General features: G+C 34.9%; 1 protein-coding gene across 1 annotated transcript; it reads left to right on the forward strand.

Moving 5' to 3' along the window:
• Positions 1–34: 34 nt before the first annotated feature.
• On the forward strand, positions 35–23,214 carry LOC132546972 (ER membrane protein complex subunit 1-like). The gene is made up of 25 exons (XM_060210704.1): positions 35–129; positions 1,347–1,474; positions 2,255–2,320; positions 2,527–2,635; positions 3,760–3,785; positions 4,604–4,691; positions 5,259–5,417; positions 6,693–6,801; positions 7,241–7,405; positions 8,143–8,214; positions 9,085–9,183; positions 9,624–9,717; positions 10,008–10,124; positions 10,778–10,833; positions 11,579–11,734; positions 11,939–12,103; positions 12,319–12,489; positions 13,306–13,428; positions 13,941–14,025; positions 14,822–14,938; positions 15,170–15,291; positions 15,502–15,712; positions 17,337–17,421; positions 17,691–17,839; positions 18,067–23,214. The coding sequence occupies exons 1-25, from the start codon at positions 35–37 to the stop codon at positions 18,225–18,227; spliced, it is 2,928 nt and encodes a 975-aa protein (XP_060066687.1). The 3' UTR covers positions 18,228–23,214.
• The last annotated feature ends 1,007 nt before the right edge of the window (positions 23,215–24,221 follow it).

Raw genomic sequence — 24,221 nt, forward strand, 5'->3', positions numbered from 1 at the left:
AGATAATAAATATACAACCGTGTTCAGGAAAAAAATGACCGGTGAAAAGATGCTCGTTATTTTTCTGACAATTCTTAATTGTGTAGCTGTTTATGGTTTATATGAGGACCAGGCTGGTAAATTTGATTGGTATGCAATTTGGTTATTTCAGTTTGGTGATGCACTCTAATCCCTATCACAGGATCAGCCCGGTTGAGCCGGCCGGTTAGATATCCGACCATGTGTCGCATCCATCAGGCCATACCCGCAACCGTAGTTGTTTCAGCAAATGTGACTTCTTGTTTTTTAAGCTGAATATCTCCTAATTTAATGCGAATGTGTCACTTAATATGATTGGTAGGGCACTTTATGATTGAAAAGCTGTATGTTTGTATGAATGTATGTACCTTGGCACAGGAACACGATGTTCAATACGTGAAAAAAGTATTCAATTATACAGCTAAAATAGCAAGAATCACACAGCACTGTGATATAGGTTGAGAAGATTGATTGAGAAGTATTATCAGAGAAGATGTTAACAATCTTACATGTTCTATAGATTTCCCCGCTTCGAGACCAAATACACCTGCACAAACTGTACGCTTATCCAAATAAGTATAAGAAATTTCAGTCTCTAAAATGATAATTTAATGTCCACATTCACATTTATTATGCTGTTATTGATATTAACATTTTTATCGACTTTGCTCAGTTTAGAGATAGAACAGACGTGTTCATTAAAGTGGTAGAAACACATCCACCATGGATGCAATGATTTAAAAAAAATTATGGTAGGTTCATTTCAAAACAGAACAAGTTTATTTGCCTTACTAACCTTGTTAGACCTTACAGTTTGTTATTTCTAATCAATTCCAGTGTGTTTTTTCTTGACTTGTAAATTCAATAGTATTATCAGAGACAGACAGTACTGCTCAGTAGAGCTATTCCAAGTTGTGGTAATGGTGGTGCAGTTGAATTTATAAGTCAAAGCAGACAGAAAAATCATTAGAACAGCATAAAAATAGCAAATTGTAAGGGCTGAAAAGGTTGGTGAGGCAAGTAAACTTGTTCTGTTTTGAAATGAAAATATAAATAACAGCATAATAGTTGTGAATATTCACATTAAGTTATTATTTAAGGGACAGAAATTTTTGGTCTAAATAAGGAAATGACTGTCTAAATGAAAAGAAATCCTAAATTCCTATCCATGTGAATTACAGTTGTGGTGATATCATTTACAAGTTCATAGTAAGCCATCAAATTCACTTTAGATATTTTTCTATGCATTTATAATTTTGACAAATGCACTCAAGAAAAGAGCCCTTGATAGGAAATTGATTTACAAATACCAAACAAAATCTTTGCAGGAGACAGCAATATGTTGGACGCATCGACCATCTGTTTTGGGACCAGTCCATTACTTTGGGTAAAAGGATTTTAGTAGCAACAGACCAGCATATTGTGGCAGCTATCCACAGTCATAACGGAAGCATTGGTAAGACAGAGGTTACTTACATATATGTCTCTCACTTGTACAAGTTATTTTGACATTCTGTCTACTTTTTAAATTGATCTGGAGTTGTTTAGTGTATGAACTTCAGTCCTTGAAAGAAAATAGGGAAATGAATAGCATGGTCTGCATACAAATGGTTATTTTGGAAAGAAATTGTCATCTTAATTCTAATGTCTCACTGGGATCAAAAGATCTGGGTTTTTTCACACAGGACATGTATATGCTTTTAAACATTAATAACATACTGAAAATACATTTCCCCTTGTAACTCTGTGCTAGTTTATGTCAGAGTAGTATTTTGCCTGAACACTGTTTATACTTTAGGGGTATTACTAAAGATGTAATAATATAACATTTGTTTGCTTTGAAGCAGAGCTATATAAAGAAACTAATTTGTCTTCATCTTATGGAAATATTATGTAGTGCACACAAGGTATTTGACACCCTGTGAAATTGAGAAAGCATCTGTATGTATGGTATACTTAAGTTCCTAATGGAAGAATGTTAATTAAATTTCATATATATTAAACAGTTCAAATAAATCTATCTATTCTTCAATATAAAGATTGGCAGATTTTCAATGTTCTTGGATGCTTTATGGTAATGAGCAAAGCAGTATTGATAAAGACTGAGATTTCTGAATGATTGTGAATCATGGATACAAGTGCAGTATCAAAGGCTTGATGGGAATATAATCAAGTTATCTTATGAACCATAGTGAAGATGTTAACATATATTTTTAGCTACAAATTTCTGTTACAGCATGGAGGAAGATCCAGGAAGATGATGACAGAGGAGTGATAGATGCCATCGATCATCAAAATAATGGTACGCTCTGGTCAAACGTTTTAGTTTATGATGGCAAATTATTTTAAAAGCAGTCGCCTTTCTGAAAAATGAATTAAGAGTGTAAATTCAATGCATTTTCTATTCGGAATTATCAAAGTTTGTTTTGTTGCTGCTTTAACTGTTTAATGACAAGTTCAAGTTGTATAACTATAGCAATTGTTTAACTCAAACCACACTTATTTCAGCGCTTGTAACTATCAGCGGGAAGGGCAGATTTGTCAGAAGTTGGCAACCTAGCAGTGGCTCCCTCTACTGGGAAGTTGAAACATTTAAATCTAGTGAACCAGGCACCAGGTAGGTAATTCTTAAGATAACACTGATATTTATTGAGTTCCAAATGTTATGTTTACTGGATTTCACATGTTTTTTTAACCTGACTAACGGAAGGTGGCAGGGGTATTGAAGTGTGTTCTGTCCCTCCTTCCATCCTTCCATCTGTCCGTTTGCTGCTTTCCGGATGATATCTTTGGAAGGACTAGTTGGGTTTTGATGAAACTTTGGTGGTACACATGTTACTTGGATACCTTGTCCAAGTTTGATCACTTTCCACAATTCTTTCAAATTTTTTTATGAGACTTGCCTTGCAGTCTTTGTACCTTTACCATTCTGTTAAGTTTGATGATTGGCTAATTCCTTGAATATCTAATGAGGCAGCTGTGACCTGGATGGCTGATTGTCTTGCGCAGAATATCTTCTGAAATAATAATAAGAGATGTATTAAAGACTATAAACATATCTCTTACTGATTCAGAAACAGAACAATAACAATAGGGTTTTTCACCAGTTAGTGAAAAGCCTTAATAAACCTATGATAGTGAATCTCCAAAATGTTTTTAGAATTCTAATGTTGGAAATGATGTTGGACTATCACTGGTTATGATTTGTTTTACTGATAGTAACTTTCTTACAATTTTATATATCTGTTTATGAGTTGCTGTATTGTATTTTATTAATGTGTATAAACCATTTCACTGTTTTGTCATACTTGAGTGGTAATAGAATCATTGATTGATTGATTAAGTGACAAATATTCTATCATTACCTTGGGGAATATAACTAGGTATGATAAGCTGATTTCAATATTCACAGTATTATGCTACTAAATTGTTATTATATTGATCACTTTCAACAGAACTTTAAACTTAACATGAACAGTAAATGGTTACAATGCTTTAGTTTTCTGTGTTGCTTAATTTAAATGTATATATTTTACAAATGAACATGAGCATGGGATCTTGATAGCTATGTCCTTGTTTATTCAGTTAATGATATGTAAAGAATTTTTTTTCCCTTTTTTGAGAAAGTATCTGCAGACATTTTTTTTAAATCTTAAAGTTAGGAAGTAATGTTGAAATAATTTCTGATTTAATGTTTAAATGGCATTGACACCTTATTTTTTCTGTGTTACTTTTTTCCAGTGGAGATGTAAGAATTTACAGTAAAGGTGAGTCTCATGGTTATATCCCTTCCATTTTAATGATTATCATAAATGTCTACATTCTTTCAAACATTGGTCCTATACAAAATTATCAGCTGTAGATAAATATTAATGCTGGCACAGATTCCTCCTCAGTGTTCTAATATTTGATGACTTTAAGGTATTGATATGGTGTTAAAAAAAATCAAATTACCAATCTATCAATACATTTCTAAAATAATTCTTATATTTCATAGATAATATTTTTTCTATCTTACACCACTATAACATTGACGTTGGTTTAGCATTCAAGGATAAAGACACAAGAAAACCAGAACAATTACATATATATATACATATTGATTTACATTAAGTACAACTAAATTTAGACACATTAACACTCTTACGCTCTCTCTCATTCAACCACTTATCATACGCCTGTCGTATGACTAGACGTATTATGGTATGGCGTTGTTTGTCCATCCCTTTGTCGTAAACTTTTCTTGTCCGGGCCATAACTTTGTGAGTCCTTGGTCTATTGTCACCATACTTTGTACACATATATATCTCAAGATGACGGAGTGTCACATATAAAAATTGCCCGCCTCACATGCATAGTTTCTGAGTTATTCCCTCTTAGTTGATTTTTTTGTAAACTTCCCTTGTCAGGGCCATAATTTTGCAACTCCTTGCTCTCTGGTCACCATAATTTGTACACATGTATATCTAGAGATGCCGGAGTGTCGGATATAAAAATTGTCCACCTTGCATGCATAGTTACTGAGTTATTCTTGAATAGTTTTGGACAATACTACTGTCTGTTACATGTTCTTGATGCCTCCCAGATGAAGTATTGGCGTTAACACCGACGGGAGTGTACAAGTTCAACCTACATAATGGCAAGGAGAAATGGAACCTACAACTACCTACAAAGTAAGGAAAACTCAGTATTAACACTGAGGAATTTATAGAAATGAAATATTTAAACATTGTTCTCATTCAGGGACAACGTTATTGTCTAATCGCTAATGAGTCATTCCTTGTGTTGTCCGGTTGACATTCATAATGTCATGAAATGCCAAATAACAGCAATTCATTGCTTATATTTATCATTTAAAATTTTCACCAATTTATTTACAAATGGGATCATTAAACCTCAATTTTTTATATTACTAACAATCAGCTGTCTATAACTCGATAGAACTAACTTCAGTGTAACTTAGCTGTGTTATTAGTATAAACCAGATGTTAAAACTGATGTTGCATTTAATATTTTGAAAGTAAATAAGAAAGATGATATTAGAAGGAAAAATGACAAATCACAGACTGAAAAATTACAAAACAGAAAAGTTTTCTTTAATGACAGGTTTTCTTCTTTATAATGCTGAGATATATCTGAATTTGTCTTGAGAATTTTTTTTATTGCCATAATCAGATACTTTACAAAGTGACTGTGTGTGGTGAGAATGCTTGATTAAAACCACTTTTATTTCCCTCTAGAGACAACGTGGTGTTTGACAGACTTGTTTTACATGGGAGTAACTTACATGCTGTTGGTCGATCAGTTGGTGCTCATGTGATGGTGGTATCTGCTGACATAGAGGGCACTCTAAAACAACAGCGATCTGTACCTGCTGCTTGGATAAAGGATGATACAGAGTAGGTTATTAAGGAACAGGAACATTGCATTAATCACAAAACTGGGTTGGTACAGTTGTTACCTTAATTCCTTGCCCAAGCTTGGTTAACGGTGATTGGGGCTGCTGTGAACTGATTAGCTGATTTCTTCAATCACTCTATGGGAATACTTTCTACACTTTTATCATATGAAGGAATGTTAAGATTTTTAGGAAACTTGCTTTGTAAACTTATTACCTTAATTCCTTGTTCAGGTCTGATCTTTCACAAATTCTGTGTCTATTTTAAGAGACTGCTGTGACCTGATATCTTACAACACCCTTAATGAATGTTTTTTACATGTTATCTTTTGAAGGAACAAATGAATTATGATGAGACTTGCCTGATAGAATTGTTACCTTAACCCCTTATTTGATTTTGATTATCAGCAAATTCTGTGCATATTTATTGAGACTGCTGTGACCTGATTGGCTGATATCTTTTATAATATTCATTTGACCACTGTAATCTTGAAAGTGGACCAAAGTCAAATATATCAGTAGCCTGAACCTTTTGGTCAATGAGAAGAAGTGTTTTGAAGTCTTAAACAAACTCAATTTTTTAATTTTCACTTGACCGCCGTGAGCTTTGAAGTGAGTCAAAATCAGCCATATTAACAAACCTGTAGCCATTCATGCTAACATTGTCCAGGCCAGATATCAGTAGTCTGGGCCTTTTATTCATTGGTAAGAAGTTATTTGAGTTTTAATACAAACTTGACCATTTTTCAAATTTCCAAAAGTGCCTACCATCTTAACAGTTAATGTAAGAGGCAAACTGAAGACTATCGGAATGGAATGCCCATCTCCTTGTTTCAGACTTTTTTATCATTGGACACCCGTGTAAGATCCCCCATGTATCAGATGTATTACAATAAGTTTGTAATACAAGATAAATATTGAATTAGCCTTTCACTAGTGATTTTGGGACTCAGATATGAGATTCCGGCACTCATGATTTTCCTGTTGGACTTACTCAAAATTTGAGATTCTACTCTATCCCTTAGTATTGGGACTCATTAAAATTTGGAACTGGTGTTCTAGGCTTGCCTGAAAAAATCTTGTTCTCATCTTGATCTTTTATGAATGATTCTTTGAGCTTTGAAACAACCAAACTTTACTTTTATATGAAATGGGATAGGAAACTCTCCCAGAATGGTAAATATGTTAGTTTTGTGTTGTAGTAAGGGTGTCTTGTTTAGATGGTATCATATTCATCATTCTGATATAATTTTATGACATGATTTTTGTGTTACAGCTGTGAAACTCTAGATGTTGGAGTCATGCTTTGTTACGATGACGTTTCATCGAACCTTCAGTTGCTGAACTTAGAGTCTGGTCAGGTGTTTGTGGAGGTTGAGTTACAGGTAGGTGTTCCTTCAAATAAGATGGACATATATTTAATATCTTTGGTAATAAAAGTCATTACTAATTCTTTAACAAGTCCCCTACCTAACTGAAGAACACTATGTTTCAGCCTCTTCAAATTTCCAAATTCTGTATTTTGGAAAATCAATTTGGTTTTTGTAATTTAAGAATTTCTTGAAGAGTAAAGGAATCTTGTAAGTTCTGTGACTAAGAATGCCTTGACCTTGTTAAAAATAATTATTTTTAGCTTTAATGTAATTGAACTTTTGTTTTTGTCATTTTTTTCTAAAATAGCTCTAACAAAAGTTGTATCCATCCAATACATGTCTTCTTCACTCAGTATCCCATACTTATACTAAACGTTATTCATACTTTATCTCAAAACCAGCACATAGGACTTAAATTGATCAATAAATCATTGAATATCCTGTTTGATAGGAGCTGAGATTATCAGCTGAAGGGAAAGCTGTCTCACTGGAGAAAATCAGACTCCATACTTCTGATCATAGCAAATCTCATCTGCTTCTCCGTCTGGGAAAGGACCATATGGCTCTTCTCAAAGTCAGCAAGGATCAAATTCAGGTGGTGAAGGATCTCCCCAAGGTAGGACTCACATCAGCTATTTATAGTAAAACTTTGTTCTAATGAATTCCCAGGGTACCATTAAAATCACTTTGTCATGACCTGTAAAACAGGTTATCTGGATAAAGGTGTCTGGATTATCAAGGGTTCACTGTATCATTTTCACATCATCCTGTATTGATGTGAGATTTTTTTTCAGACTCTACAACTAAAAAATTTGTGTAGACATTGACACAAAAGAGAATTGTTGTTGTTTCATATTAAGCCTGGCATATTGTGTAACATCATGCTGCAGTCGACCATGAAGTTATAATGTCATCATCAAGAATGTGTTCTATCTCACTTTGTTATTAACGAGACAAAAGATATGTATACAACAAGCCATATTGTCCCTTATCACACTTACCTTCTGTAGAACAAAGGTCATATTCAGAAGAGCGCTAATATTACCGGTTAATGAAAATAGACAAAAAGAACATTATTATGAAAAAAAGTGTTGCTGTGAAGACAAGATTGTACATTATGTGATGATTAATTGAAATCATATGATCACTGTGAAGACATTACTGTACACTATGTGATTACTATGATTGACTGTTGTTCACCTGTATTGTATCATGTGATCTACTGTAAACCTGTATTGTATCATGTGATCTACTACTGTAAACCTGTATTGTATCATGTGATCTACTACTGTAAACCTGTATTGTATCATGTGATCTACTACTGTAAACCTGTATTGTATTGTGTGGTTGTAGGTGTCAGCTGCCTATGTGTCTAAAGTGGAGGATCTGGATATCCTGTTGACACTCCAGAGAGCATCTAAACAGGTAAATATTCCAGAGGGCATCTAAATAGGTAAATATTCCAGTGGGCATCTAAACAGGTAAATATTCCAGATGGCATCTAAACAGGTAAACATTCCAGAGGACATTTAAACAGGTAAACATTCCAGAGGACATCTAAACAGGTAAACACTCCAGAGGGCATCTAAACAGGTAAACACTCCAGAGGGCATCTAAACAGGTAAACATTCCAGAGAGCATCTAAACAGGTAAACACTCCAGAGGGCATCTAAACAGGTAAACATTCCAGAGAGCATCTAAACAGGTAAACACTCCAGAGGACATCTAAACAGGTAAACATTCCAGAGAGCATCTAAACAGGTAAACATTCCAGAGGGCATCTGAACAGGTAAATATTCCAGATGACATTTAAACAGGTAAACACTCCAGAGGACATCTAAACAGGTAAACATTCCAGAGGGCATCTAAACAGGTAAACACTCCAGAGAGCATCTAAACAGGTATATATTCCAGAGGACATCTAAACTGGTAATTATTCCAGAGGGCATCTAAATAGGTAAACACTCCAGAGGGCATCTAAACAGGTAAACATTCCAAAGGGCATCTGAACAGGTAAATATTCCAGAGGGCATCTAAACAGGTAAATATTCCAGAGGACATCTAAACAGGTTTATACTTGTCTGCCCCTCATCCTTAATCCATTTGTCTTTCCCATGGTTTATCCATTTCATATTCATGCACACATCATTAGTAAATAAAACTGAAAATGCTAGCCCTAAGCTTAAACAGATATAACAGAGAATTGTGCTGTATTATTGCTATATAAATACTATATTTTTTAGCTTTTGTTGATAATCTGATAAAAGTAACAGAATTGTTATTTTCTCTTTACAGAGTGTACTTCTTGTGGGATATGATCTAGCATCTGGTGGAGAGATTACAGAATTGTCACAAAGTATTTTGTTTCCTTCCAGCCATGGTCTGCCTATCATGGTAAGTTTACAGAATTGTGTTTCCTTCAAACCATGGGCTGCCTATCATGATAAGTTTACAGAATGGTCACAAAGTATTGTGTTTCCTTCCAACCAAGGTCTATAACCTTTTTAAGATGAAATTATGAAATTGATCAAATCAACAAAAGTTGTTCTAATCAGATGTAAGCTATTTTACATTGGTTACCTCTAGATAAAAACAAGGTGCACCTCATTGCTGTGTAAGAGTAGACCAGTGGCAATTTCGTGGATGAATGTAGCTTAAATCTATTAATACTAATTAACAGTTTTTAGACGTAGGAATTGTTGTAGTAAGAGTATCTGCAAATTCACTGAAAATAAATCTCCCACAAGAATTAATGGTTTTTCAGTAAAAATACCATCAGACTAACAGTAGAAAGTAATGAGAAAGACACCTGATACCTGTCCATTGTTTTGTAGCTGGATGCTGTTGTGGTGAAGAAGAATGGCCGCTTGGCATACAAAGCTGTGGTGAGGTCTGAGGATCAGTCCCTTCAACTTGTCCAAAAGACTGGTTTGTAGATCCTGTCACTATGCTTAAAATCCTGTCATTGTGCTTAATTCATATAGTAATTTATATAAAGCAAAACTTATATTTACACAGACCCTATAGACTTGTTTCACTGATTTGTATATCCTGTCATTGTGCTTAATTCATATAGTAATTTATATAAAGCAAAACTTATATTTACACAGACACTTTAGACTTGTTTATCTCTAAGAAACTCACTTGGTGACCCATTCTTGTAACAACGTCGGCCATATTTAGGTCTAATAACTAAATCTTCTCTACCTGTAATGTAGGGAGAGTGTCCTGGAAGAGAGAGGAAGCTTTGGCCTCAGTTCTGGCTGTAGAAATGGTGGACTTCCCTGTGTCTGAAAACCAGGCAAAATATGAGGATGAGTTTGGTGCTCAGAAAGGTGAGATAATTAAATGGCTGTAGTAGAGGAAAAGGGAGACAATCCTGACGGGATGGAATGAAAGTTGGCAAATTGGCTGGAAAAGATTGAGTCAATTTTTCCCAATCATACTGTTGTTCAAAATGAAAATTGAAAACTTTTCATTGATAGGAGATCCTCAAAAGTTACATTTTTCTTTCTCCACAATATCCTGGTCCTCCTTGGCATTGTGGTCAAGTTGACTTCATTTTATTTAGGAAAAAATAGTGTTTTTGGTAAAGCTGGTACATGGTACATTTAGTGTTACTCATCTCCATCACAGTCTATTTTTGTCATGATGCTCACAGAACAATATCAGCATGTAATGCAATGAAGATTTATATGTTACACTTACAGTACATTGTGATTTAACCTTGCTTGTGTGTTGTTCTACCTGAATATGAAATGCTGGGCATAATTTTTTGTTTTGTTTTGCGAAGCTTTGTTTGTAAATTTCTTAAGATGAGATATTATTGATGTAAGTATTGTCAACTTATTGCTCTAAACTGTTTGGATGAAAATTGTCTATGTATGAAACAGAGATAGACTGTCAGGATTTCCATCTGTACCAGGAAACAATCCATTCACATTTATAAAAGATGTTTACATCTTGTGTTATGTTTGATCCATTTCAGAAGATATTATCAGCATGTTTGTGAAGAGGTTTACCACACAGTTTCAGCAGCTAAAAGTAAGTAATCAATATTAAGATGGAACATTACTTAATAATACTACTAACATGATAATTAAGTGTTGATACAGACACCAACTTCTGAAGTATGATTTTAAAAATGAAACTGAGCCATGTTTGTTAATGTGGACCGTTTTGGCAGCACGTCAAATGTAACAGTTCAGGCATAAATCAGATGGACCTGCAGGTATTGATATAGGCCTCTAAAGGCTTAGTCAAAACTCATCAAAAATCAGTAGGTCCATCCTTACTTCATGAACAAATTGATCTAACAGTAAACGTCCCTTTCAAGTGCCTTACCATACATAAATTGAAACTTGTTTAATATAAGGAATGGTTGGAATATCTATTTAAAACAATTACAAATGAATTGATATGTAAAAATGTGTACAGTTGAATTCCATCCCTTCTTAGGATAAGATATAAAATATCCCAGTTAATCATTGAACTACTGTCTTGTTTTGTCATTTATGGCAGTATAAATGACAAAGGTATATAGCAAACATCATATTCCGAGTGCTGGTGAACTGTCCCCATTTCTAACCCTACGCTAATGAGGTTATAATGGTAACAATCTTGTTGTCATTTATGGTACCGTAAAGCACACTAAATTTTGGTTACCTTATTCCTGTACAATTGAATATATCTATTGTAGCATTTATTGAAAGATTCATAACAATGGGTTTTTAAGACTGAACCACTAAGAGATTCCACAATTACAATATTCCTTGTTTTTTTATGTCAGACTCTCGCCATCCAGCAGCTACAAAAGTTACAGGGTCATCGTCATCACGGCATCCTGGAGGCTGATGCTATTGAGGGAGATGAAGAAGAAGAGGAGCTAACACGTGATGAGTTCAATATCAATAAGATGATTGTACTGGTTACTGGGGCTGGCAAAGTAAGTCCTTGGTTTTATTTGTCACTTGTTGATATTGCAGTAAGACCGGTATAGTTTCATTATGTAGACAGAGGTAAAATATTGAAAGAGAATTGTACTGAGTGACCTGTCAATAATTACTGATTGGTAATGTCTGGGTTAAGGGTCTAACTGTAATATCTCGTCCCTACATACTGCTTAAGCTGAAGTTTTGTCTCGTTTCAGATTTTTGGACTGAGAAGTACAAATGGCCATGTACAGTGGTCGGTTTACTTGCCTGATTTGATCGCCTTTAGGAGTAATGACAAGGAAAAGATATTGTTGTTTGTACAAAGAACCACCGCCCATTTTCCTAACCTTCCTCAGTGTGTTATTATAGGGAAGAATAAGGTGGGTCAGAAACTGTTCTCTCTTAGTCAACAAACACCTTTATACCTGTTAGAACTTCACTGTGTGGAAATATAGAATGTTTTCAATTAATAATATATATATGTTTCATCATGATTGACTTAATATGTGTAACATGGCTGTATTTAATTTAACATAATTAAAACTTGTCAAGAATTTTTTACTTTAAAAAAAAAGTTGTCTCCCTTTGTCTCCAGAGGACTGGTCAGGGCCTGCTATATGCTTTTAACCCCATCAGTGGTCAGCCTGTTGGAGATGTCCCATATGGAGGACTGAACCTCGATTACAATGTCAGACAAGCCTTTATGATCGGTGAAGTAGATGATCATTTTCTTCGTGGGATCGTTTTCCTGGATGATAATCATCAGGTACCCTTTACTTACCAATAGTTGGATTATTTCCCTTTTATGATTTTTACTCTTTCATTTGTAAAAATATGGATCAAATAGATAACTCCTTTCATTACCAATTTTCACCTTCAAGTTAGGATTTCAAGTAAAGGGATCGGTATTCTTCATGAAGTCTTTCATCAGAAAAATAGTCGACAGAATAAAGTTCATACTTAATGACAATTTGATATGATCAGTGCCATTGTGTAGCTATTGTCCTATCTCCCAAACTGATTTTTTCAAACTTCAGAGGTTTAATCACTATAACATGACGTTGTGTTCTCCTAAACAGCAGCTTTATTTGTCTGTATTTGTAAAAATTACTGTCTCTTGTTGTTTTCATAACTTTAGTCTTTTCCACAGATTTCATCCTTCAGTTTCAAATAATCTCTGTAAGACCTAGTATGTATTAAATCTTTTAAATGTATAGTACTGTCTTCCCTCTTGACATCTTGACTCATTAATGTCATTTCCATGTCTATATTTTCAATACAATAAATCATGAATATTTCTTTCACAAAGAACAGGTATATATTGTCCTGCTCTGCAATACATTTTGTTTTTTTTTTTTTTTTTTTTGAAATGTTAAGCATAAACCTAGAAATGTTCATGTCTGTTGCCATGGATATCCTCCCTAGTATATTTGTATACATTTTCTTTGACCTTGACATTTCTGTTTTTCTGTTATAGATCCATACCTACCCTGAAGCGTTCATGTCTGTTGCCATGGATATCCTCCCTAGTATATTTGTATACATTTTCTTTGACCTTGACATTTCTGTTTTTCTGTTATAGATCCATACCTACCCTGAAGCATTCATGTCTGTTGCCATGGATATCCTCCCTAGTATATTTATGTACACTGCTGATTCCAACACAGGCTATTTGAAAGGCTTTAAAGCCAGGTTAAGGAATAAGGTAGGTGTGTCGCCATAGAGATGAGAATATCTTGTATAACTCACACTCTCCATCCAATAAACAAAATCTGGAATATGTTTAATTCTCATTTATTGAAAATGATTGATTTTTAGAAATAAATACCATGAATCATCAATATCTTAACAGATGTTTGCAATAGAATTATGAATTAAAAATGAGACTACTGGAAAAGATAAATGTGTCAGTCTACTAAACTCTATAAATGAAATCAAAGTGCTTGTTGACCAGACTTTTTGTTGCCCAGTAAAAGTAAGCTAACTGGCTTTGTTATCTCTATCTGTCATAAGTCACTGTATCTCTATTTGGTTTACTTTAATTTTATCCAGATTTCTAGTTTTTATTTGGTTTTTATTCATTGTTTTTGTTTTAACTGTTTTGGATTTCTATCAGTAGTACAAGCTATGTAAATGATTTTTTGACAAAGATTTCTCTAGTTTTGCGCTTCATCAAAATTTGGAAGATCTTTTGAGACTATAACATTAATGTTACAGGATATCGTTGCTGACAATGTGTGGAGTATCAACCTGCAGAAAAAACAGCAGACAATCACAAACGTAGTGGGGAAAAGGGTTCTGGGTAAGTCGTCATCTTCATGGAATTTAATTGTAGTGTTTCATGGCTATTTCAGTTATATAGTCCAATAGTTAGTTTTTTTTGGATGTGCAGCTGTGTGTTGTGTCCAGGTTCTAAAGTAAAGAAATGTCAAGCTTCATTACAAGGATGGTGAACCACTCTGTTTAATTCCAGTGCTTATTACATGGCGTATGTCTAAGAGCAGTAAGTTAGCTAGATTGTGTATTCCATTTTTATGCCCCCAGATTGAAAGAACGGGGTCGTATCTGTTTTTGTGTTGTTTGTTTGTCTGTTGTCAACTTTAATCTTGCTCATAACTATTCCATCGTAGGAGTTAGAGGCTTTCATATTTGGCATATATGTTCCTTGTGACAAGACCTTTCCAATGTAGCCAAAATATTTCACCATGTGACCTTGGTCGTGACCTTTGACCTACATTTGAAAGATTTTAACATTTGCCATAACTATTGCATTGTAAGAGGTATGGCTTCATATTTGCTATGTGTGTTCCTCATAACAAGACTTTTCTGGTAGTATTAAAATTTTTGACCATGTGACTATGACCTAGACCTTTGACCTACACTTGAAAGTAAAAAAAAAAACATTTCAACAATAAAGACGTAAGTGTTTCACAAAGTGTGCATGCAATTAGCACATGTCTTTCCCATTACAGTTTTGATGTCCCACTTCAGAATTATGTTGCAGCCGGGGGAATAGTGTTTCATAAACACATGTTGTTTAATCAATAATTGCTGTAGCAAGAAAAAGATGTGTTTAATTTTCCCTAATATATCTACAGAACAAGTCCACTCTCAAGGACGTGTGTTGGGAGACAGAAGTGTTTTGTATAAATACATTAACCCCAACCTGGTGGTAGTGACTACAGAAGGGGAGGAGTCCTCCAGTCTCACTAAAGGTAAAGTTTCTGATAACTTGATAAATACGAAATTGTAGTTGGTAATTGTAGGCACAAGTGAACTAAGAAAGTATGAACACATTTAGCTGAGCAGATCATAAATATTTGTTGAAAAGAGAGGCCTAGCTTTAAATTTTATATATTGTATCACAGAATCTATATTTAAATTTTGTTTAATTAAACCATGTTAATAAATCATTATTGCTGCTAATGATTTTTTTTTCTCAAAAGGTTCCAGCAATTTTGTGAATATCTACCTGATTGATAGTATAACCGGTCACATTGTGTTCCATGCTGGTCATAAGAAAGCTAGAGGTCCAGTTAATGTGGTGCATGTAGAGAACTGGGTCGTGGTGAGTAACACTAGGGGACATATACAAAGCTGAATTATAAAAATTTCTAGTGCTAACATTTCCTATAGTGTAGTATCAGATGTGCTGTTAACAAGACTTTCAACCTCAAAGGCAAAATCTTCTCTCTGACCATAATTGAATGGATACTCACTGTTCCACCAGAAACTGATTCTTCAGTCGGTCAACATTCTTACATTGCTTTACTTTTAGTATGATTACTTCAACCAGAAGGCACGTCGTCATGAAATAGCAGTGATTGAATTATTCGAGGGAAAGGAACAAGGCAACTCCTCAGCTTTCTCCTCCTTCACGGCCCCACGAGAGCCACTTGTTCTACGTCAGTCCTACATCATGCCAGTCCACATCACGACCATGGATGTCACAGTGACAGAAAAGGGCATTACTAGTCGCAGTCTTCTGTGTAAGTATCAAGGATGACCAGCCACAGTCTTCTGTGTAAGTATCGAGGATCACCAGTCACAGTCTGTGTAAGTATCAAGGATGACCAGTCACAGTCTGTGTAAGTTTCGAGGATGACCAGTCACAGTCTTTTTAAGTATCGAAGATGACCAGTCACAGTCTGTTTAAGTATCGAAGATGACGAGTCACAGTCTGTGTAAGTATCGAGGATCACCAGTCACAGTCTTCTGTGTAAGTATCAAGGATGACCAGTCACAGTCTGTGTAAGTTTCGAGGATGACCAGTCACAGTCTGTTTAAGTATCGAAGATGACCAGTCACAGTCTGTGTAAGTATCAAGGATGACCAGTCACAGTCTGTGTAAGTTTCGAGGATGACCAGTCACAGTCTGTTTAAGTATCGAAGATGACAGTCACAGTCTGTGTAAGTATCGAGGATCACCAGTCACAGTCTTCTGTGTAAGTATCGAGGATCACCAGTCACAGTCTGTGTAAGTTTCGAGGATGACCAGTCACAGTCTTCTGTGTAAGTATCAAGGATGACCAGTCACAGTCTTCTGTGTAAGTATCAAGGATCACCTGTCACAGTCTACTGTGTAAGTATCAAGGATGACCAGTCACAGTCTGTGTAAGTTTCGAGGATCACCAGTCACAGTCTTCTGTGTAAGTATCAAGGATCACCTGTCACAGTCTTCTGTGTAAGTATCAAGGATCACCAGTCACAGTCTGTGTAAGTATCGAGGATCACCAGTCACAGTCTGTGTAAGTTTCGAGGATCACCAGTCACAGTCTGTGTAAGTTTCGAGGATGACCAGTCACAGTCTTCTGTGTAAGTATCAAGGATGACCAGTCACAGTCTTCTGTGTAAGTATCAAGGATGACCAGTCACAGTCTGTGTAAGTATCAAGGATGACCAGTCACAGTCTATTATGTAAGTATCAAGGATGACCAGTCACAGTCTGTGTAAGTATCAAGGATCACCAGTCACAGTCTTCTGTGTAAGTATCAAGGATCACCAGTCACAGTCTACTGTGTAAGTATCAAGGATCACCACTCACAGTCTGTGTAAGTATCAAGGATCACCAGTCACAGTCTACTGTGTAAGTATCAAGGATGACCAGTCACAGTCTACTGTGTAAGTATCAAGGATCACCAGTCACAGTCTACTGTGTAAGTATCAAGGATGACCAGTCACAGTCTGTGTAAGTTTCGAGGATGACCAGTCACAGTCTTCTGTGTAAGTATCAAGGATGACCAGTCACAGTCTTCTGTGTAAGTATCAAGGATCACCTGTCACAGTCTTCTGTGTAAGTATCAAGGATCACCAGTCACAGTCTACTGTGTAAGTATCAAGGATGACCAGTCACAGTCTGTGTAAGTTTCGAGGATGACCAGTCACAGTCTTCTGTGTAAGTATCAAGGATGACCAGTCACAGTCTGTGTAAGTTTCGAGGATGACCAGTCACAGTCTTCTGTGTAAGTATCAAGGATCACCAGTCACAGTCTACTGAGCATCAATCATTTCTATTATAATAATGATATTCTTATTTACTTTAAATTCAATATTTTCTCATACTGCTGTGAATATTTTAAACAGGATCAGTTGTATGATTTTTGTGTATTTCAGTTGCCATGACAGCAGGAAAAATTTTGTCCCTACCGAAAGCACTTCTAGATCCCAGGCGGCCAGTTATTCCATCTCCTGAAACAATGTAAGTAACATACCATATCTTTTTATGTGTCAAGGAAATTAATGCTGATATAATTGTATAGATATGTTTTACTATTGAATGCCTTATATTAGATTTCAGGATATACACAGTTGTCAGATTGTATTCCTGTCTGTCATACAGAGTATTTTTGTTCTGATTTTTAAAAAAAATTATAATCATTACATACATACATATCCTACAACCATCATTGTTATCAGATAGACAGTATAAGTTTAAAATTTTATTTCAATGTATATTTCCTATGACAGGGAGGAAGGTACCATCCCCTACATTCCCGAGATTCCCATTTCCACAGAGATGATGGTAAACTATTACCAGAGTGTTGACAAGATTAGGGGTATACACAGCTCCCCTGCAGGACTCGAGTCAACCTCCCTCGTATTTGTATATGGTCTAGGTTAGTATTATGATAGGATAACAAATTTTTAACTTGAAGGAGAATTGTTGTTGCTCTGTCTCATCTTGTTTCTGTAAAAAGGGGCTGTGGCTAGTGTCATGTGTACCATCTCTGACTTGTTTTTATACATTTTCTGTGAGTTTATGAAATTTCATTCCCCGCCTAATCCTTCTAGTGAACAGATGCACTATTACTAAATTAATGTCATGTTTGTTTTGTTTTTACAGATCTGTTTTACACACGAGTGACGCCCTCACGAATGTTTGATGTTCTCAAAGAAGATTTTGACTTTTATTTTATATCCCTTGTCCTCTTAGGGATGTTTCTAGTCACCTTTATCACTCAAAAATTAGCGTCTAGAAAGGCACTTAGTCGAGCTTGGAAGTGATGATAATAAATGTAGAGTTGTCAAATCAAATAGAATTTTGTACCGTAGATCTCTTTTTACCTATTACAAACAATCTTATCATTCTCCTGAATACATTAATGCTCATCTTCACGACATCTTTGTGATGAGACGATAGGTAAATGTTATGTATTATGCTGTCTGCTTGAGATAATTTCCACACACTTGTGTAATTTATCTGTGGTAAGGAAAGTGGAGTAAAAGTTAATTTGAGATTTCACTTATTCTGAAGCTGAATCTGATATGACTTGTATGTCAAATTTGTTTAAAAATGATTGGGCTTAGTAACATATAAACAACATATGGCTTATTTAATAGATAACTAAGTCTAAGGGCTTATTTCACAGATAACTAAGTCTAAGGGCTTATTTCACAGATAATGAAGTCTAAGGGCTTATTTCACAGATAACTAAGTCTAAGGGCTTATTTCACAGATAACTAAGTCTAAGGGCTTATTTCACAGATAACTAAGTCTAAGGGCTTATTTCACAGATAACTAAGTCTAAGAGCTTATTTCACAGATAACTAAGTTGAAGGGCTCATTTCACAGATAACTAAGTCTAAGGGCTTATTTCACAGATAACTAAGTCTAAGGGCTTATTTCACAGATAACTAAGTCTAAGGGCTTATTTCACAGATAACTAAGTCAAAGGGCTTATTTCACAGATAATTAAGTCTAAGGGCTTATTTCACAGATAACTAAGTCAAAGGGCTTATTTCACAGATTACTAAGTCTAAGAAAGGAACAACAAAATATATCAATTCACATATAAATTGAATGTAAAGGAGATTTTTTTGTACAATTTATAAAACTGTTACACAGACTGCCTGAAGGCATCCTGATTATTAAACATTCCTTCACAGATAAACTCAGCATTTAGGAGACTTATCTTATGGAGATAATAGGTAACTTGGGTTAAAATTAAAGGCAGACATGGATTGTAAATTATATACATTAATTTTAGAATAGTGCAGTAAAGATTGTTCACAAAAAAGCCCTAACTAACTTTAACACTAAAAATGAGGGGAAGGGGACTTTTTGAGTGTAAATACTTTAATCTACCAAGTGGCATGAACGTGAATTGATGTACCAGCAGTAATCTGGTATCTTGGAAGGCTTATTGCCTTGTCTAATTGATCTATATATACACTAAAGGTACCTCAAGTTAATGTGTTCCTAATATACAGTGCTAATTGTCAGAATTTAAAGGTATATTATACTTCACCGGAATGTCGGTTTTACTGTTTCTTTGGATTAGATAACAAATTTACTCTTTTTATTTTTCTCATGTGTTATTTCCTCTGTGTTTTTTGTTGCTGGCTAGCCTAGACCACATGTCAGAGTTTCGATATATCTGTTTCAGGATCAATTATTAAGCAATATGATTACGATTTCTGACTTCACTCACCATAACCCTTACTGCCTCTTTATAGACTCTCTTTACTGACATTACAACACTGTCCAAGAATTCTTGTAACATATTTATCTAGTAAAACATCAGTGTCTTGTAATTAGTTCATTCATTTAGAATTATATTGTTCCAATTAACTATAATATTAATAATAATAATAAACCTTCTTTATTAAGGAAGAAACATGTTTAGCCTAATCTTCCACATCTTAGTAACTACAAATGCATGCTATTTCACTATCCTATAATGCGCCTACCTCTGACTTTCAGTAAGGTAGGGTGGTCCCTCGGATTATTGCAGGATAAATACAGTTTATTGTGTGGCAGATGGTCAGTGTGCGGGAGATGGTCAGTGTGTGGGAGACGTGGCCAGGACTAGCGAGGGATAAAAATACAAACATCAAGCACTGCCTCTATTTTAAAGTATTCTATTATACATGATAAATGATTTACAAGGATGCATTTTTGATCAGAAATCTTTTTTTTAACTAGTCGAAGTGTGAACATTTAGTTTTGATTTTTACATCATTTACACCATTTTAATAAAATCTGGTGCTGTTTGATTGATGTGCTTTACTTTTGTAAGCAGTTTAAGTATTGCCTAGTAATACAAACTTAGACAGAGTTAGATACTGCCTAGTACAGATAGTCTTTTCCACTCTAACTGCAGAACTACAAAGGGGGCTAAGAAATTCTAAGATACTGGTATGTCAGTCCCTCTCGACATGCATAAAATATAGTGTGTTAAGTATAGTGTGAGTGTTACTAATGACATGCGTTTGAGATTTAAAGATCACTGTTGCATGGTAAGAGTTCCTGACTGTATGTTTATTACGGAGGTGGAAAGAAAAGGTAAATGTGCAATGATAGAGTAAGTGTTCATAAATAACTTATATTATAGGTATGTAGTTCTGTATGACATCTTTGGTGAGTTCTGTGCAAGATGAATAAATTGTATGTAAATGTATACAGGAAATTGAAGAATTTTATTCTCAAAGATACTTTACAATAAGAACGTGTACAGATATTGGGTCGTAACCTAAATGGGGGTGGCGATAGCTGACGTAGGTAAGACGTTTGGCCTATGTAACCTCGGGATCGGGGAAGATCTGAGGTGTATTTTCAAAGCTCCTTACTTATGTTTGTGTCCTTGGACAAGACATTTACCTTAATTACTCTGGAAAGTATGCAATGGGCCTCCTGTATGTTGTTCAGTGAGGTAGCCACCAGTTACTACAAGGAGACCCCACCTCAGAATGACTTTGGCTGTTCCAGGGGCAATAAACCTAGCATACAAAACAGCGTAGATAAATACCTTTGATTGATGCCTCAACCCATTTTATGTATAGTCTTATTGTAACGTGTGATTTGTGATTGATCTATATAAGGATGTCTTTTGTGACTGTGAAGTGTGTATCTTTGTTATATGTATACTTGTGAAAAACCATTACATGTTCATAATATACTTTTTAGAATTACCATAAGAATTATTTATGTTTATTACGAGTTCTAAGACTCTCATATTGTTTTTGACAAATTGATAATCTAACAATCTAACACTTCACCATGTTTATTCTGATCGATTGATATTAACAATCAAATTTTACAGATGTTGCGTATCTTCAGATTAGGTTATCTAACTAAGATTTGACACGTACAGGTATGTGATATATGCTTAAAGCTTTGGGCTATATACACTTCAACACGCCAGTTAAGGTCTCTTAAATAATGATCAAGTAGAAAAATAGTCCCCGTTATAAAAAGTAATCGTTGACCATTAACTTTTTTTATTGCTCATGATAAGGATGATTTAATCATGAGTACTCACTAATATATGTAAATTGTATTCTACACAAATCAATTGTGTGAATTTGGATTAGGTAAATACAAATGTAATGATGATTGACAAAGGTATGAGAGGGATATTTGTGTGTTCATCAATCACATGAATAGTGAATTTGTTTTATTATTCAATTAATCAACAAGTTGACATAGAAAATGAATTCTCAGTACCTAGATCTATCAAGCAAAGTTGGCCCTAGAAAATTAAAACATTATCAAAAACAGTCACTGCAAATAACTATGTGTATATGCTGTATCATGTATTAGGTGACGACATCAATTGGGAAGGGAGACATTACATTTCTATGTGTGCCTGTATCGCATTGGTGAGTATGTAATACAAAAACAGTGAGCCTGGGTGTATTGCCCTGGACACACCAGTACTACACAGGTAGAAATGAGAGAAAATGAGATTTATTTTTATTGGTATATAATCTTGGTTATTGAAAATGTAAGGAAAATCCATCTAAATTGTGTCAGTTGAATTTACTATTGCATCATGTTTTCTCCTCTAGAATGATCTCAAAGTGTTATTACAGGAGGTATACTTCACATGTAGGACTCATTTACCAGATAATCGATAAAGGAATCAATCATTCCTCTCATTTTAATGGCCAGATGATGAAATATTTCAGCATTTTGACAGCAGCGTTTCCGACATAATACATATGTAAACACAACCTGCCCTGTCCTTGGCATTAAATGAAAACATTGTTACTCCTAAATATGAAATCATGTGTTGAAATATGTACATAGGGAGGTTGAGATATTTCAACCAATACCAGGTACATGGATGTAAAGCTGGTTAATTGGTATGTAAGTGGAGAGATGTAAAATGATAATAATACACAAAAAGTTACTTTCTATGGAAAACTAATGTGACCTGCTAACTGGTTTATGCGAATGCTTAAAGCAAATGGCTTCGTGTGAAATCTGTTGATCTGAAAGTAGTTTTGTTGGGAATAATTAAACTGGAAAGTTTTTACAATGCATCATCGGTTTGCACAGTATAGTAGAAAAACTTTCAGCATCTCAAATTACTGAGGCCTAATTCATAAAAAATACTTCAGATTCAGCTTTTTGTTTAAGCATTAAAAGCAGTGTATTCAATTATATAGTGTCCAAAAAATTAACAAATTGCAACAACAGCATTAACAGTTGTGTATGACAACATAATCAAGTTACACCTGTATTACTTCAAAAACACATTAGGGTGTTCTTTAAACATTAGTTTAAGAAAGGTTAATGTGAAAACAGTTACACATTTTCTCTTCTGAAGTAAAATATATTTACAAACCCATTACAATATTACAAACAATCGTGGCTGAAGACAGTTAAAGTTAAACATCAAATTTCATGCCATGAAACAACCAGATTGCAACTTTGAAGAATTCACCCTACTGATCTCATTTAAAGCAGATTGGTTTTTTTTACTGGTGATTGATGTGAAATTTAAGTTGATGTGTAAGAAAGGTTGGATGAGTAATTTCTTTTCTCTCTATTTATGCAGATGTTTTTTGAAAAAATTGTGTGTTTGTTTTAACTGGTTTTTTTTTTCTGATAAGCACATGTTCACAATTGAGAAGTGGAAGAGAATGAAAGTTGATGCTGTGAGTATATAAACAGAATGTATGTAGAATACAAAGTATCCAGAACCCATTCCATGTTTACCAGGTTGTATTGTGGTAAATAAAATGAACTCACTGATAAAATCTACATATGTCTTGTTTTTATTTCCTCCAATGTTTAGTTATATGTAGATTCAAAACAGGGACCATCACATTTTGAATTCTTGAACTCCGTACGTTACAACCACTTCAGAACTCTTCAATTAAAAATTGAAATATCATATTGAGCACCTTCGGCCTGTTGAGGTGTATTTGGTGACTAAGGAATTTCCATTTGACTCTTTCATAAGCTTTGTTTTGCTTAAATATTCCTGATGAGAGATTTTTACTTATTTCATTCAAATCTACACAAGTTTTGCTGTAAAGATGGCTCAGTCAACCGTGACTATCACATTGATGATGATGTCATTATATTGTTCCAAGATGTTGCAGCTGAGTTATAACCATGTCTGTATAACCCTTGTTTCTAGGATACAAACTTTGTTACTTTATCTATGGTAGAGAATCCTATGATATACGTAGATGTACAGTGTCAAGATAACAATCTAACTAAACTAAAGGTCAAGGTCAAATTTTGCATCAATTCAAACACTCCTACCTATGGGTCCTTTCAGACCAGCCAATGTTCTGGCTTATGTCAGACAACACCTTCATAGTGTTACCATAATAAGTACTGTCTAAGGTCTCCAGCAGGACTTCCCATCTGGTCCCATTATACTGAGTGTTACCATAATAAGTACTGTCTAAGGTCTCCAGCAGGACATCCCACCTGGTCCCATTATACTGAGTGTTACCATAATAAGTACTGTCTAAGGTCTCCAGCAGGACATCCCACCTGGTCCCATTATACTGAGTGTTACCATAATAAGTACTGTCTAAGGTCTCCAGCAGGACATCCCACCTGGTCCCATTATACTGAGTGTTACCATAATAAGTACTAAGGTCTCCAGCAGGACATCCCACCTGGTCCCATTATACTGAGTGTTACCATAATAAGTACTGACTAAGGTCTCTAGCAGGACATCCCACCTGGTCCCATTATACTGAGTGTTACCATAATAAGTACTGTCTAAGGTCTCCAGCAGGACATCCCAC

This window comes from Ylistrum balloti, unplaced genomic scaffold (assembly GCF_031769215.1).
Source record: "Ylistrum balloti isolate Yb309-2 unplaced genomic scaffold, AGI_CSIRO_Ybal_v1 Utg369926, whole genome shotgun sequence".
Classification (NCBI taxonomy): domain Eukaryota; kingdom Metazoa; phylum Mollusca; class Bivalvia; order Pectinida; family Pectinidae; genus Ylistrum; species Ylistrum balloti.

Excerpts from the sequence above, each read along its gene's own strand:
- LOC132546972 (XM_060210704.1), top strand. The coding sequence starts at position 35 with ATGACCGGTGAAAAGATGCTCGTTATTTTTCTGACAATTCTTAATTGT. Across the intron at positions 3,786-4,603 it reads TGTAAGAATTTACAGTAAAG|ATGAAGTATTGGCGTTAACA; the intron begins GTGAGTCTCATG and ends GATGCCTCCCAG. Across the intron at positions 15,713-17,336 it reads TACTAGTCGCAGTCTTCTGT|TTGCCATGACAGCAGGAAAA; the intron begins GTAAGTATCAAG and ends TGTGTATTTCAG.